The sequence below is a fragment of the Ostrea edulis genome, chromosome 4 (genome assembly GCF_947568905.1).
Source record: "Ostrea edulis chromosome 4, xbOstEdul1.1, whole genome shotgun sequence".
Taxonomy (NCBI): domain Eukaryota; kingdom Metazoa; phylum Mollusca; class Bivalvia; order Ostreida; family Ostreidae; genus Ostrea; species Ostrea edulis.
In genome coordinates this window covers 16363183-16378560 of record NC_079167.1, presented here as the reverse complement: position 1 = coordinate 16378560, position 15378 = coordinate 16363183, and the positions used below count along the sequence as shown (strand labels likewise).

Genomic DNA, 15378 nt, shown 5'->3' with positions numbered 1-15378 from the left:
TGATAGATTAATTCAAGCTAACACTATATGCAAATGAAACAAAAAGAATAGGTGAAGTTTTATTTTTGTTTTTATTTAATCATTTTGATCCTCAAAATTAAGTGTAAATGTACTTATATTGTATTGTCAGTACGTATCGCATATCGTCTCTCTGTATTGCAATACGTATCGTATCAAAATTTTCCAAACGATACCCAGCCCTAAGAACCACTGGGCCAGAAAAGCTAAGATTTACATGAAAGCTTCCTGACATAGTGCATATTCAAGTTTATTAAAATCATGGCCCCCAGAGGTAGGATGGAGCCACAATGGAGGGTTGAAGTTTTACATACTAATATGATAATGTAGAGAAAATCTTCTCAAGAACCATTGGGCCAAAGAAGTTTACATTTACATGAAAGCTTCCTGAATCCTGACATAGTGCAGATTCAATTTTGTAAAAATCATGGCCTCCTGAGGGTAGGTTGGGGCCACAATAGGGATCAAAGTTTTACATGTGAATATATAGGGAAAATCTTTAGATATGGGCCAAGGTGACCTGAGCGATGTGGCCCATGGGCCTCTTGTTCTGTTACAGATGAAGCTGAAACTTGCTTTGTAGCTGCTTCGTGAGTCACACTAGATCCATCGTCGCAAACCACAGGTTATTGTTTCATTCTATTTCACAAGTGAAATAGAATGAAACAATAACCCGTGGTTTGTGACGATGCACTAGATCATGTTGCAATTTTGATTCATTTCAACATCTCTTGCGGGAGTTTTGCCCCTTTATTTGAAAATTAATGTTATATGGAGGATACAAACTTAATTTGCTTCAAACTATGTGCCCTCCATATAACATTATTGCATGTCACAATTTTCAACTCACCTTTTTGTTTTACAGAGTGTTTGTATGGATATTGAAGATGTCCATGTGGCAAGAATTTTGATTTTTTTTTCTTTCAATCTTTGAGAAAGTTACAGGATGTTGAATATAGTCAATTTTTAGAAAATTTTGCTTAGAGAGTACATGATTTGTTTGTGCAACTCCTCCCACGGTTTTCAAGTTTTACTGAATGCTTGTATCTGTATTGATGGGTATAGAAGATGTGCATGTGGTAAGGATATTTTTTTTCTACAATTTTTTAGGAAATATCATAAAGTGGGTATATGGTTTTTCCTTTTAAGGACATACGCGATGTTTCTGACATTTTCTGTAAAATTATTTTTTATCTCCTCGATGAAGAGTTCTTGTACAATTTCCAAAATAGGTTTGAATTTTATATTGTAGTAATATTAAATTACCATACTTTGGTAGCTCAGTGGTTAGATCACCTAACTAGGAATGCAAGGGTCCCAGGTTCGATACCAGATTGTTGCAAAGATTTTTCTCTCTTTCTTTGCTGCATTTATACAACTTAGTGTAAAACATAAGTGCCAACTTCACATCTTTACTTGCAACAATCAGGAACTATCAAAATATGCAAACATTAAAACAGACATGGTAATATACCCCAAGATTTTTTATAGAAACGAGATAGAATGCAAGTGAATAGTACGTGAAATGTCACGAAAAATTATAATATTATTAAGAAACATCGCGTATCCTGAACTCCTATCACAATTTTAAAGCCAGGGCCTTTGTAAACAACTTGAAGATGCACGTGTGCATATATAGTGCAAGGATTTTGATTTTCAACAATTTTTTATTTTCTTTGATGTTTAAAACATTTACAGATTGTATTGTGGGGGAAATTTTACACACAGAACTCTTGGTTTGTCTATATACCCACTGTAACAGTTTTTAAGCTAGGACCTTTTATTCATATGATGCAAAAGAATGTATATCACAGCCTGATGATGGCTGATACTACCTTAGGCAAAGTTCTACAAATCATGGCTTAAGAAAAAACACCCTATATAAGCTTTTCAAGAGCATATTATGTACCAGTTTTTGTACTCCTATATCTGAGTTTCGTACCAGTTTTTGTACTCCTATATCTGAGTTTCGTACATTGCACTTGATGTACAGTTTCCAATAACTTTTCACATTACATGTAGTCTAATCTTACAATAAAATCAAAACTTCTGAATCCATGTAGAATTTTTTTTAGCTGACCATTAGATATACCTTAGTAAGCATTGTAAACATTAAAAATGGAAAAATAAAATTTGAAAATTTTCAGCCCAAATCGTGTCCATGCCCCTTTAATGAAATGCATAATAGAAATATTGATCTTTGCATTTTTTAAAAAGATGAGAAAATATAATTATATAGAGTCCTCATTCTTGAAATAGATTTCATTAATTCATTTTATTTCCTTGCACAAAATAAAACTGAACAAAGAAAACAGAATTTTGAGGTTTTGCTTCCTTAACTGAAATGAAAAATTTCTGAATGGTGACCGTTACAGCCAGGTCAGAAAGCTTTAAAATGTGTATAATGAAGCTTGTGCAACAGATTAGTAAAAAATGCTTCACCTTTCAGACTTTATACTTGGTAGGCTGATACACATATTAACATGCAGATGATCCCTATTGCCCAGACAGGATAGTATATGTATCCAAGGTCAAGGTCACTACAGTGTCAGACATGTTTAATGTGTATAATGGATCTTGTGCAATGGATTACAGGAGAATGCTTTACCTCTGAGGCTGTCAAACTTCGTACGTGGTAGGTTGATGTGCATCAATGTGCACATCAACTTGGCTGGTCAGTATGTCCAAAGTCAAGGTCATTACCAGGTTAGAAAAGGTTTCCTGTGTATAATGGATCTTGTTCTTTCTCATCATGCAGAGTTAATTCTTCAATGCATTATAAGTGCTGTATACCATAATTTTGGGGAAGGAGGCTTAGACATGTCTTGTTTTCTTCTTAAAACAGCACATTTATTTGGTATGTAGCTGCATGTATATGTCTTAGAACAGTCCTGTGTCTTGTATGTATTGTGTTGATTTCCTTAGCTTTGAAGTTGCCAGTTCTTATCACCATTTTCAGGTGCAAGATATTTTGTGAATTCTCCAGGCAAATTGTCCAGTATAATGGATATGAGTAAATTTCCATAGTTCTCTGGACTTTTTCCAATGTATGTTTCCATCTACAAATTGTGTGAAGCAGTGGTCAGTTTCAGTAATGCTTGCATTAAAGAGTGCAGTATCTTATATTTCAGTCTGTATCTTTCAAATAGGTAGTTAGTATTTGGAAAAAAAAACCTATTTATTGTTGAGGCAACTTCAAATTCTATAAGTGATTTAAGGAAGCTAAACTATTGAATTGTAGATTTCAAAAGAATCATATAAGTCTGCCATTTTAATATATCGCCATTGAAAGTTGGTCAGGCTAATTTTGATAATCTATAAAATGGAGAACTTACCAAACTCTCAGAAAGGTTTGTAATCGGATCTAATTAACTCACTCTGGAAACTTTGTACAATGCTTCATTGCCATTTGTAAATGTGCATATTGTTGGGACAGGAGGATCCAATTATTTTCCTAAAAGTTATAGTGGATTTAAGAGGGGTGGAGGATCTTAAAATAGATTTTGAACACTTCTCCTATATGGCTTATCCAATAGACTTGGGACTTTGTACAATTCTTCAATGCCATTTGCAAATGTGCTTATTATAGAAACAGGAGGATCCAATTGTTATCCTTAAAGTTATAGTGGCCGATCTAAGAGGTGTGGAGGGTGTAAAATAGTTTGTGAACATTTCTCCTATATGGCTTATTGGAGTTGATAATGTCTATGTTCCTGCCCATGCTTTCTCCTTCGTACCATGCAGTACATTAAGGAGAGGACGACTGATGCACTTCCAATTCGGGGAGCTTGGGAGACATTTGTTTATCATCAAATCAAACGCTAGTCCACCTTTGTTCTTCTTTATTAGTAAATTTTCAGAATATTTTTCAAATAGCAATGATGACTAAGACTTCATGACATCATTAACTCATCTTTTATGAATGACCATGTGCTTAAAGATTGGATCTGAAATGCTGAGCAAAAAAAACCAAAAACAGGTACACAAAGAAATAAATCTATTGATATGCTCATAAATAATTTCTTTTGTTTGTACAATTAACTGTATGCAAGCTGTTTCTGTACCAATTGCTAAGCTCAGGATCAAAAGGGAAAGTTATAGGCCTTTTGAAATGATTTTTAGTTGTTAAATGACAGATCGAGATACAACATTAAGATCTCTTTGCTAGACCAGTTTACTTGTACACTTTGGGGTTATTTGCAGTTGGACTGTCTCAGTTCAATAAAAGTGTCACAGGTCATGCTCTTTGCATGCCATTAAGGAAATATGAAGGGGAAAATAAAATTAGAACAATTTATGATAGATACTTCATTTTCAAATTCTCCATTTTACCCACAAGCAATATACTACTACCGGTAATCTCTTTTGCAATGTAAGTTTTTGGGTTGATATTCAAATACCTGTTGATATTTTTTGTTCATATGTAACAATTGTGGAATATGTTGTCCTCAGATTGGGTAGGTGATGCAGAGACTAAAAATCTGATAGATGCCTTCATGTTCTTGGTCAGATAAGGGGACATCAAGTGACCTCTTCTTACACAGGATGCAATATTAAAAAAATTGTTGTTGTGATTTTTACCTTATATTGGAGTATGTGATTGTTAAGGTGAGGATAGGAGGTATTTAAGTAAACAAAAGCATAGTTTTATCTTTCCAATGCACACATGCGATAAAAAACATTTTTTAATCCAAAGCTGCACTGTATGTTTTCTGAAAGACGTGAGCATTTTAGATTTATTCAATTAGATTTAGAAACTGTACTCCAAATAATTTTAGATATTGGAGACAAGTTATGTAATCATGTATTTGTTGGTTATGCATTGTTTTATTGCATTGTAGACTTGATAAGAAGATTTCATTAGCATTTAGAAACTATTGAACTGACCAGACAGAAATTGTTCATTATTTTGGAGTAACTATGAATGCTAATTAGGTGTTGCGTCTACCAATTAACAATCTACATATGGTAATGTAATTGTTGACCAATTAGTCTAGCAATTTGTATTATCTTGGAACAGTTAGGGCCGGTACAATGTATACTTCTGTATGAGTCTCTGTACTGCTTTACGCCAGCATACTTCATTGGTGTGTCATATAACTTATACTGGTTTGAAGCGTTGCTGTTTATATCCTTATGTTCATATTCTCATGTATTTTCTTATTCATATTTTGCATTTTACTTTCATTTTTGTCGTAATATTCCCAGCCATTGGAGTAGTCGTACTACATTTATCAAGATTCATACACACAATGTTCACATTCATTAGGAAATGGCTATCATAAAGATATTGAAGGTAAAAACATTGGAAATGTAAATATAAAGAATTAGAAATAAAACCAGATTTATGTCCAACTCCATAGCCGAAATCTTATTTGACTTTGAATTTTATCTGTTACAGAGTACATCACACTTGTGTCCAGAATTATATGTCATAGTACAAAAATGCATTTGAAATAAAAGTTACGGATTTTACTCAACAAGATGTTTGGTTCACTAGTATTTAGTATGATGTGAATAGTCTACAATGACATTTTGGCTTGAAGTTTTTTGACGTCACATATTGCGCCACCCATCTAATACTATAGTACCGGTACCCATACATTTAATACTATAGTACCGGTACCCATACATCTAATACTATAGTACCGGTACCCATACATCTAATACTATAGTACCGGTACCCATACATTTAATACTATAGTACCGGTACCCATACATTTAATACTATAGTACCGGTACCCATACATTTAATACTATAGTACCGGTACCCATACATTTAATACTATAGTACCGGTACCCATACATTTAATACTATAGTACCGGTACCCATACATTTAATACTATAGTACCGGTACCCATACATCTAATACTATAGTACCGGTACCCATACATCTAATACTATAGTACCGGTACCCATACATTTAATACTATAGTACCGGTACCCATACATTTAATACTATAGTACCGGTACCCATACATTTAATACTATAGTACCGGTACCCATACATTTAATACTATAGTACCGGTACCCATACATCTAATACTATAGTACCGGTACCCATACATCTAATACTATAGTACCGGTACCCATACATTTAATACTATAGTACCGGTACCCATACATTTAATACTATAGTACCGGTACCCATACATCTAATACTATAGTACCGGTACCCATACATCTAATACTATAGTACCGGTACCCATACATCTAATACTATAGTACCGGTACCCATACATTTAATACTATAGTACCGGTACCCATACATCTAATACTATAGTACCGGTACCCATACATCTAATACTATAGTACCGGTACCCATACATCTAATACTATAGTACCGGTACCCATACATTTAATACTATAGTACCGGTACCCATACATCTAATACTATAGTACCGGTACCCATACATCTAATACTATAGTACCGGTACCCATACATCTAATACTATAGTACCGGTACCCATACATCTAATACTATAGTACCGGTACCCATACATCTAATACTATAGTACCGGTACCCATACATCTAATACTATAGTACCGGTACCCATACATCTAATACTATAGTACCGGTACCCATACATCTAATACTATAGTACCGGTACCCATACATTTAATACTATAGTACCGGTACCCATACATCTAATACTATAGTACCGGTACCCATACATTTAATACTATAGTACCGGTACCCATACATCTAATACTATAGTACCGGTACATACATCTAATACTATAGTACCGGTACATACATCTAATACTATAGTACCGGTACCCATACATTTAATACTATAGTACCGGTACCCATACATTTAATACTATAGTACCGGTACCCATACATCTAATACTATAGTACCGGTACATACATCTAATACTATAGTACCGGTACCCATACATTTAATACTATAGTACCGGTACCCATACATCTAATACTATAGTACCGGTACCCATACATCTAATACTATAGTACCGGTACATACATCTAATACTATAGTACCGGTACATACATCTAATACTATAGTACCGGTACCCATACATTTAATACTATAGTACCGGTACCCATACATTTAATACTATAGTACCGGTACCCATACATCTGTTCTTCAGAAGTAAACTAGATACGAAGCGTTGAAATTTTAGTTATCATACAACATAAAAGCTTTTATGGAAGAAAATATATTGGTTTAATGGTATTACATAGAATAATTTTATTGTGTTCAGTTTACAGAATTTTGGGACAATCCTTTTATTTATGATAGGAAGTATGCATTCTTCATTGTGTTTTCAGACATTGTATTCTTGTGTTTGTGTTTCCTACTCATTGGCTATGGGAGAGGTCAGTGTAAGTTTTAAGAAGTTGTGCCTGATCCTTTTGTTATAACATCTGGATAATACAAAGTGTTAAATCATTGGCTCATCTCTGTCTTTTCAGAGTAGATAGTTTCTAAATCACCAAGCATTTTACTGACATGCAGAGTCATTTGATTCTGGACTGGAAAAGAGAAAAAATCAAGGTAAGTTCTTTCTTTTGCGAATCTGATGTGATGCTGTTGCAATCTGACTTTTTTCTTCTCTTGAATATTGTTCACGTAAAACAAACGAACAAGCAAAAATTTAATAGAATAAAGAAGAAATACAAAAAAAAAAATTCACCTTGAATACACAGATGCATGTATGGTCAAACTACAGACCAGAAAACAAAATGTTACATGTAAATTGGTCTTTGAAGTGTATATAGACATGCCTCTTTACATGTCAGTACACATGAACTTTTTTGTCATGGGCTCTTGGTTAGGAAGTTCAAGTTGGCAGTAACTAATACTAGCTGTGTTACTGGGCTTGATACCATTTAGAATAGAAATCTGGTGTATCAAATCACTTTTGCATGATCAGAATGGAGAATAAATTGTCACATGACTGCTAGTAGGTTTATGGTTTTGTAACTGGAGACACAATGCATAGGTCATTCGATACAGATAAAGGGGAAATTACTGGCATAGCAAAGGTAGTGTTCTTTCTACAGCCTATGTGTTCCCAAGTGAAAACTTTATTCCTGGCCATTGTATATAAAATGTAACCAAATTGATGATATTGGATTAATCATGTGGCTAAAGCTGTAAAAAGAAACAAGTAAATCAGAGAAAGGAACAGGGAAACGACAAAGAGAGAAGAGGCGGGGGAAGGATCAAAGTCCAGTCAATATCCCAATCAGAAGAGGCGGGGGAAGGATCAAAGTCCAGTCAATATCCCAATCAGAAGAGGCGGGGGAAGGATCAAAGTCCAGTCAATATCCCAATCAGAAGAGGCGGGGGAAGGATCAAAGTCCAGTCAATATCCCAATCAGAAGAGGCGGGGGAAGGATCAAAGTCCAGTCAATATCCCAATCAGAAGAAGATGGAATGGATTGAAAAGTATCTCCTTCAGGAGATAGACTCAGATTGAGGTAAGACTTGATAAAAAGAAATGATTTGTGTAAAAGGTTTCATTAAAGTGTTGAATATATAAATTTTACTGATATCATTGATATTTTGTACATGATCAGTCATCATCATAAGATATATAATGTTGTCAAATTATGTATTTTGAAAATTATGGATACAGATTTCATAATTTCTTCTGAGATTGACATAAAAGTACATTCTAGATGGCTGTGTTGTTTGGTATGTCTGGTAAATTAGGTTAAGACTGTCAGAAAAAGTCATCTCTCTATGGATTATATCTGTTGGCATGGTCTGCTGACATTTTATCATACTAACAGAATCATTTATTGGGTGTGATATCCGTCCACAGAGTGGAGTGATTGGGAAGTATAACAGTCGGGTCGCATTCATATTTCATGAAGAATATGATTCACTGAAAGACAGGCAACAAGTAGTTTTATTCATGTATTTTGACTAGGGATGGTATTATATAAATATTGCATGCTTGTGAGGGAAACATTGGAAAATGTCAACTCAAGACCGAGTTGAAGCCGAGATTGACAATGGTTTTTCAAGTGGTGACGATTTCCAATGCTACCGTCTGTTGCATGCAGTCTGGATTATATTATACTGAATGTTATAAACTACGTGTATTACAATTGGCATATTTTTAACAAAAGTTCGTATGTTTTTAATGGTGAACCTAACACACATAAATTTCACGAAGTCAACATTTTTTTGTAACACTACCCATTGTTAAGTAATGTTGACCATTGCTTAGTACATTCTATCATGCTGGAGTGGGGGGGGGGGGTGTATCATTCAGAGGGTGATAGTATTTCTCAACCAATTGGTCAACTATTTACATGAAACTTAGAGAAATAAAGCAGATGACCAACACATCATGAGAATGCACGATAAAATTATTCTCATGACGTGTTGGTGATCTGTTTTATTTCTGTAAGTTTATACTTGGGATCCAGACCCTGTATAATACCACATGGTATCCACTCCTGAGAATCTTTTGTAAATCAAACCTCAAGGTGTTGGTCTCCAGCTTTGACTTTGTCTTTATTTACATGAAAGTATATTTGTAGTGTGTATTATTTAAAGGATCACTAGGGAAGAAAACCTGTGTAATATTAGTTTTGTGTTTATTTAGTGTCCACCAGCTGAGAATTATTGAATCGGTTGTCATACAAGGATTCAAATGTAACACACAATTTATTAGCAGCACATTATTCTTTTACTGAGCTCCCAAGAGGAAATATTGGAACTTTCTTCAGAAAGTTGAATCAATACACCATGTTCTGCATGGAATATAAAATATTTCTGATTGGGTTTTTTTTGGGTGTCTTGCCACTTAATATGGTGTATTTTGCTGGAAATGTTTACATTAATGAAAATAAAACTGGAAAAAGCATTGAAATGCTGATAAAAAATGTCAAAATTGGATAGTGATATCTAAATCTGAATCCTTTATTCTTCCTAAGCATGAAAATCATGGTCAGGCTATTTTATCATCATTGAAACATGTCAATTGAGATGGAACATTTCCTTAGCATGAAGCTCTCCGAGTGCCAAGAGGCAGATATTGAGGTTTGCCTCTTCCATACATCTGCATTAAAAGTCTCCTCTAAATCAGAGCACTTCATAAAAGGTACTTTTAGGATAATCAAGCATTTTTTCCTAAGTAAGTAAGTGTACATGGTGACATTGTTAGACAACATGCAAATGAATGTGGTCGTTTCTCTGGCTCAAATTTTCCTTGTCCCAATCTTTAGAAGTTGTGGCCATTCAGGCTACTTGCTGCACTCTCTAAAAGGAATCACTGTCTAGTTTGTTTGGTGTGTATAAGGAATTATGTCTCCCCTCTTTCAGGGGAAACATATTGTTTTTGTACTTTCTGTCCGTCTGTCTGTCACAAAATCTTGGTGAATGCTTCTCCTATATGGCTTATCGGATAGACTTGAAACTTTGTACAATGCTTCATTGCCATTTGTAGATGTGCATATTGTCTGGACAGGAGGATCCGATTATTTTCCTAAAAGTTATAGTAGATCTAAGAGGGGTGGATATGTAAAATAGCTTGTGAACACTTCTCCTATATGGCTTATTGGATAGATTTGAAACTTTGTACAATGCTTCATTGCCATTGGTAGATGTGCATATTGTTTGGACAGGAGGATCCAATTATTTTCCTAAAAGTAATAGTAGATCTAAGAGGGATGGAGGATGTAAAATAGCTTGTGAACACTTCTCCTATATGGCTTATTGGGTAGATTTGAAACTTTGTACAATGCTTCATTGCCATTTGTAGATGTGCATATTGTCTGGACAGGAGGATCCGATTATTTTCCTAAAAGTTACAGTGGATCTAAGAGGGGTGGATGATGTTAAAATAACTTGTGAACGCTTCTCCTATATGGCTTATCTGATAGACTTGAAACTTTGTATGATACAGGAGGATCCAATTGTTGTCCTAAAGCTATAGTGGATCTGAGGGGTGAAGGGTGTAAAATAGTTTATAAACATTTCTCCTATGTGGCAATTTGGAGTTCATATTGTTTATGTTCCTGCTCATGCTTTCTCCTCCATACCATGCAGTACATTAAAAGGAGGAGGTTTCATTTGGAACACTTCCAATTTGGGGAGCCAGGGAGATATTTGTTTTTCATAAAAACAACCTCTAGTCACTGTCTAGTTTGTTGGGTGTGTATAAGGAGTCACTGTCTAGTTTGTTGGGTGTGTATAAGGAGTCACTGTCTAGTTTGTTGGGGTGTGTATAAGGAGTCACTGTCTAGTTTGTTGGGTGTGTATGAGGAATCACTGTCTAGTTTGTTGGGTGTGTATAAGGAATCACTGTCTAGTTTGTTGGGTGTGTATAAGGAATCACTGTCTAGTTTGTTGGGTGTGTATGAAGAATCACTGTTTAGTTTGTTGGGTGTGTATAAGGAATCACTGTCTAGTTTGTTAAAGGGGAAGGCAATGATAAATGGTAGGATTAATTATATGATAAAAAATTGTCATACTATTCTGTTGATATACGGCCTAGATAAGCTTCAGTACTCATTTGAAAACGTTAAAAATTGAAATTCCCGCCATCTATTGAGGCTGCCATGATGTGGAACTCATTTGTCTTGAAGACCACAAAAATCAATAATTTTGACATCACACCGTGATGATGGCAGTAAGTAGGCTTGATATCAATAGCAAAATTTAGAAGATACAATAACATCGGATGTGAGCACTCTACCAAATATCTCCTGCTTGGTCGGTGTCCTTATTGAAATTTAAATTCTATGTTTTGAAGTATTTAATGGCTGGGGCATATACTTCTACCCCTCTGTAATTCCATCACATAATTCAGTTTCCATTCATTATCTTTGCTTCAGATGCACATATTCAAGTGAAATATGGTATATAGATTCATCGTGGGAATATCCTGGTCAAGTTTTTATTTTGTTCTGGTTAAATAATTTTTGACAAAGTTGTGCCCATTGGACTTAGAAAATGTCAAAAAATTCATAGTTTCTACTCATCATCTCAGTCATACATGCCATTTTAAATTGAAATTCAGGATATATGTATGTTACACAGGTCTTAAGCCCTAGTTGAATAATGTATGGCAGAATGTGTCCTTTTGGACTTAATTTTTTTTTTAAACAATTCAGTTTCTGCTCATTATTTCAATCATACATGGACATTTTGTATTGAAAATTGGAATGTAGAAATATAATGAGAATATGCATGTGAAGTTACTTTGTGGTTCCGGTCAGATAATTTTTGGCAGAGTTATGCTCCTTGGACTTAAATTTTTTAAACAAATCAGTTTCTGCTCATTATCTCAGTCATTTATGGACATTTTCAATTGAAATTTGTGATATAGATACTTCTTTGCTTGTTGGGTAACGTTTATCAGAGTTATGGCCCTTGGCCTAAGGAAATTTTAAACAACTCACATTTTGAAATGAAATTTGGAATATAGATATATATTATGAGTTCACTTCACATGAGTAAAACAGCCTAGACTTAAATTTTTGTTGCCAGCAGGAGCATGCACGTCGCTCCAACACATCTAGTTTTCATTAGAGATGAGTTTTCTTGAAGAAATGTTGAATAAATTGTAGCAAAAGAAGTTTTAATTATTTTTCTGTCGTTTTAGTGGATCTTAATTAGACACAAAGAAATCTAACTGACTGGAATATTTTATGATTATATGGATACATTAAAGTGGTTCATTTGTGATTATACAGGATGTTCACAGTTACACACACAGCTTTGTGGTATTTGATGTTACGAGGGTGTACTTCCTTGGCTTAGATTATAAATAGACAAATCCAGAAGAGTTGTTATACCGTGTGTACTTCTTCATGACATCTTAGTGGACATAGTTAGATCGCCATATATTCATAATTAACTAAATGAGATGGAGTTATGACATGCAGGATGGAGATTAATATAGTAACAATAGCAAACAAATTAGCTTCATACGGAAGAAATAATAATGGAGGTCGGTATTCAAATGCATGGATTTTTTTTTTACCACTGGAAATCTTTTGATGTATATAATAGTCAGTACTTTAAGGGAATTGATGTATCATATTTTTCAGAACTATATCATATCTAAATTGGTCTATTCATGCCATTATCTCAGTTTTTTATGGCAGATCTGCAAGATATCTTTGAAGTTTTCTGTTTAATTGCTTTTATTCATGAAACCTCATATCATTGATGATAAAGCATATTGTTCAACCTTGATTCTCTGGGCATCATCACATTGATTGGTGAAATCCCACATCTAAAAAGGCTGAAGATCAAGAACTCAAGACAGGCTGTTTGCTTTTGACTTAAATAGAGAAGACTGCTGTTTCTTGGTGGGGTATTTTTTTCTACGATCTTTAATCACTTGCTGTCAACAACACCTGAGTGCCTTGATTAAGTTTTCATCGTCCTCACACAGCCAGCATGGCCGCCTCCTGATTGGGTTTCCTAATCTCTTTTCGCCATCTCTAATGAATGCATTTCCATAATGCTCCATGAGCATCCCCCTATAAAGTTGATTGTGTCTGTTAATGGCATAATTAATTTAATTTTTTAGGGGGTTATTTTTACCAGTCCTGACTACTGGTATTTTATAGCAGAATAAAAGATCATATCACATTAACCTTATGAGTAAATTTCGTTCCGCACAGAAGTTACAGTACGTGTTAAGTTATAATCCACTGTAAGGAGATTAAGTCACATGGTCAGTAGATGTATTTAATATTGATTTTTAAAATATAAAATCTATTAAAATTTTGAAATTTATTTTAATTAGAAAGTGGAAGTAGATTTTTTTTTTTCATGGACAGTTTCTTCATAGACACTTAAAATTACCAAAATCGTGGGAAGCAAGGTTAATCCCATAATGTACTGCAAATGTGTTTATTTGGTTTGGAACAACACAATATGTAGGGGCTTATATTGGCCTGATAACTGTACATCCACAAATGATGCTGTCTTCAAAATGAACACTTATATGATAAGAAAACCAGGGAAGATTGAAGTTTAATGGTTAATTTTGATCTCTTATCTGTTAATTGTACAATCTTACTCTCTAGATGAAGTATTGTTTTGATAAACTGTCCATCGCAAGGTTCAGGGTATTACATAGTCATTGTGGGGATGTTAGGTGTATATTCTTGAGCTCTTTTTTTCCCTGAGCTTAGGGAGTCTGTTGCTTATTTAATCTATGTGTTATAACCTCTCTCTGTATTTCTGTAAAGTATCTATAGGCCTCTGCATTGAAAACACTTTCTTTTGAGATAAGAATTTCTTTCTAGGAAGTTGAGGTTTGTTTTTTGTCAGGCAGTGACATTGGAATATAAATATTTAAATTTCCTGGCATCTGAAAAATTGTTAGATGTTGAGGGATGAAGGCTGCAGAGAAAGGTTTGTTTTTATCTCGGTTTTTCCCCTGAAATTTACAGTATAATGAATAGTTTTAATCACCTTTGAACATGATTGTGATCATCTTATTTCTCTTTTGGTGAATGCATATTTTAAAAGATATATTAGAATTGTATATTATAAGATTTGTGGAAGTTTGAGTTGGTGAGATTACATCAAAACTGACATTTTGTCCATAGGACATTTGCTAGAAATGAATTTAACTCACTGTTGATTATAACAGAAGTATTTACATGTATGATTTATGAAGAATTGTTTTGAAATATATCTAGGACATTATTATGGTGCATTAAGTTTGCTTTAATTTGAAGAAGATTTTCCCCCTTGAAGTTGATATCATCTCTATATCTGAGGGAAAATTCTAACAAATTTTGTTTTCCATCATTTTTTCAGTTATAAATGAAACATTGTGTTGACAAAAATGTCAATCAGTTCAACAAAGTGTCCTTAGATATGCATACACTGCTGTGGTACACAACAAAACAAACATATACGTGTGCTTTTTCAACGTTCCCATAATGATGTTGACTTTACTTCATTGCTCATGCATTCAGAGTAAATATCCTATAATATGATGTTATGAAAGAGTAGACACATATGTATATATTTCTAAAATGCTTGCCAGATGCTGCATAATTACAAGCTATTGAAACCCTCCAGAGTTCAGATCTTTGCTGAGAACACACTGTGGGTTTTCACAATGTAAATGTATTTATGTATTAATATGTCCACAGGAAACTGCTTGCTGGGTTATAAAAGGGCATAATCATTGAAATTGTTATGACCACTAGGTGTCATTTTTGACAAGTTTCAAGTGGACCTGGATAATTTAATCTTGGTGTGACCACATGCAGATATTTGACCATCTACACCAGTAGTTCACTCTGACCATATACCCCTTATCAAGTGATATTTAATTTCTGGGCTTTTGTCTGCAGAAATCACATTGTGTCCTCAATCCTTTGCCAAACAGTGGATTGT

General features: G+C 34.2%; 1 protein-coding gene across 7 annotated transcripts in view; it reads left to right on the top strand.

Moving 5' to 3' along the window:
• Positions 1-15378, top strand: part of LOC125668734 (heparan sulfate glucosamine 3-O-sulfotransferase 5-like) — a 55089-nt gene that overhangs the window by 5179 nt on the left and 34532 nt on the right. The window contains exons 1-2 of one of the 7 annotated variants that reach the window (XM_048903109.2): positions 4697-4739; positions 7458-7539. In XM_048903109.2, coding sequence (XP_048759066.1) covers positions 7495-7539 — 45 coding nt within the window. In that variant the 5' untranslated portion in view covers positions 4697-4739; positions 7458-7494. Of the gene's footprint in view, positions 1-4696; positions 4740-7457; positions 7540-8270; positions 8469-12465; positions 12959-14168; positions 14380-15378 lie in introns of those variants that run through there. The other 6 variants (XM_048903110.2, XM_048903108.2, XM_056162081.1 and 3 more) reach the window with 6 other exon arrangements.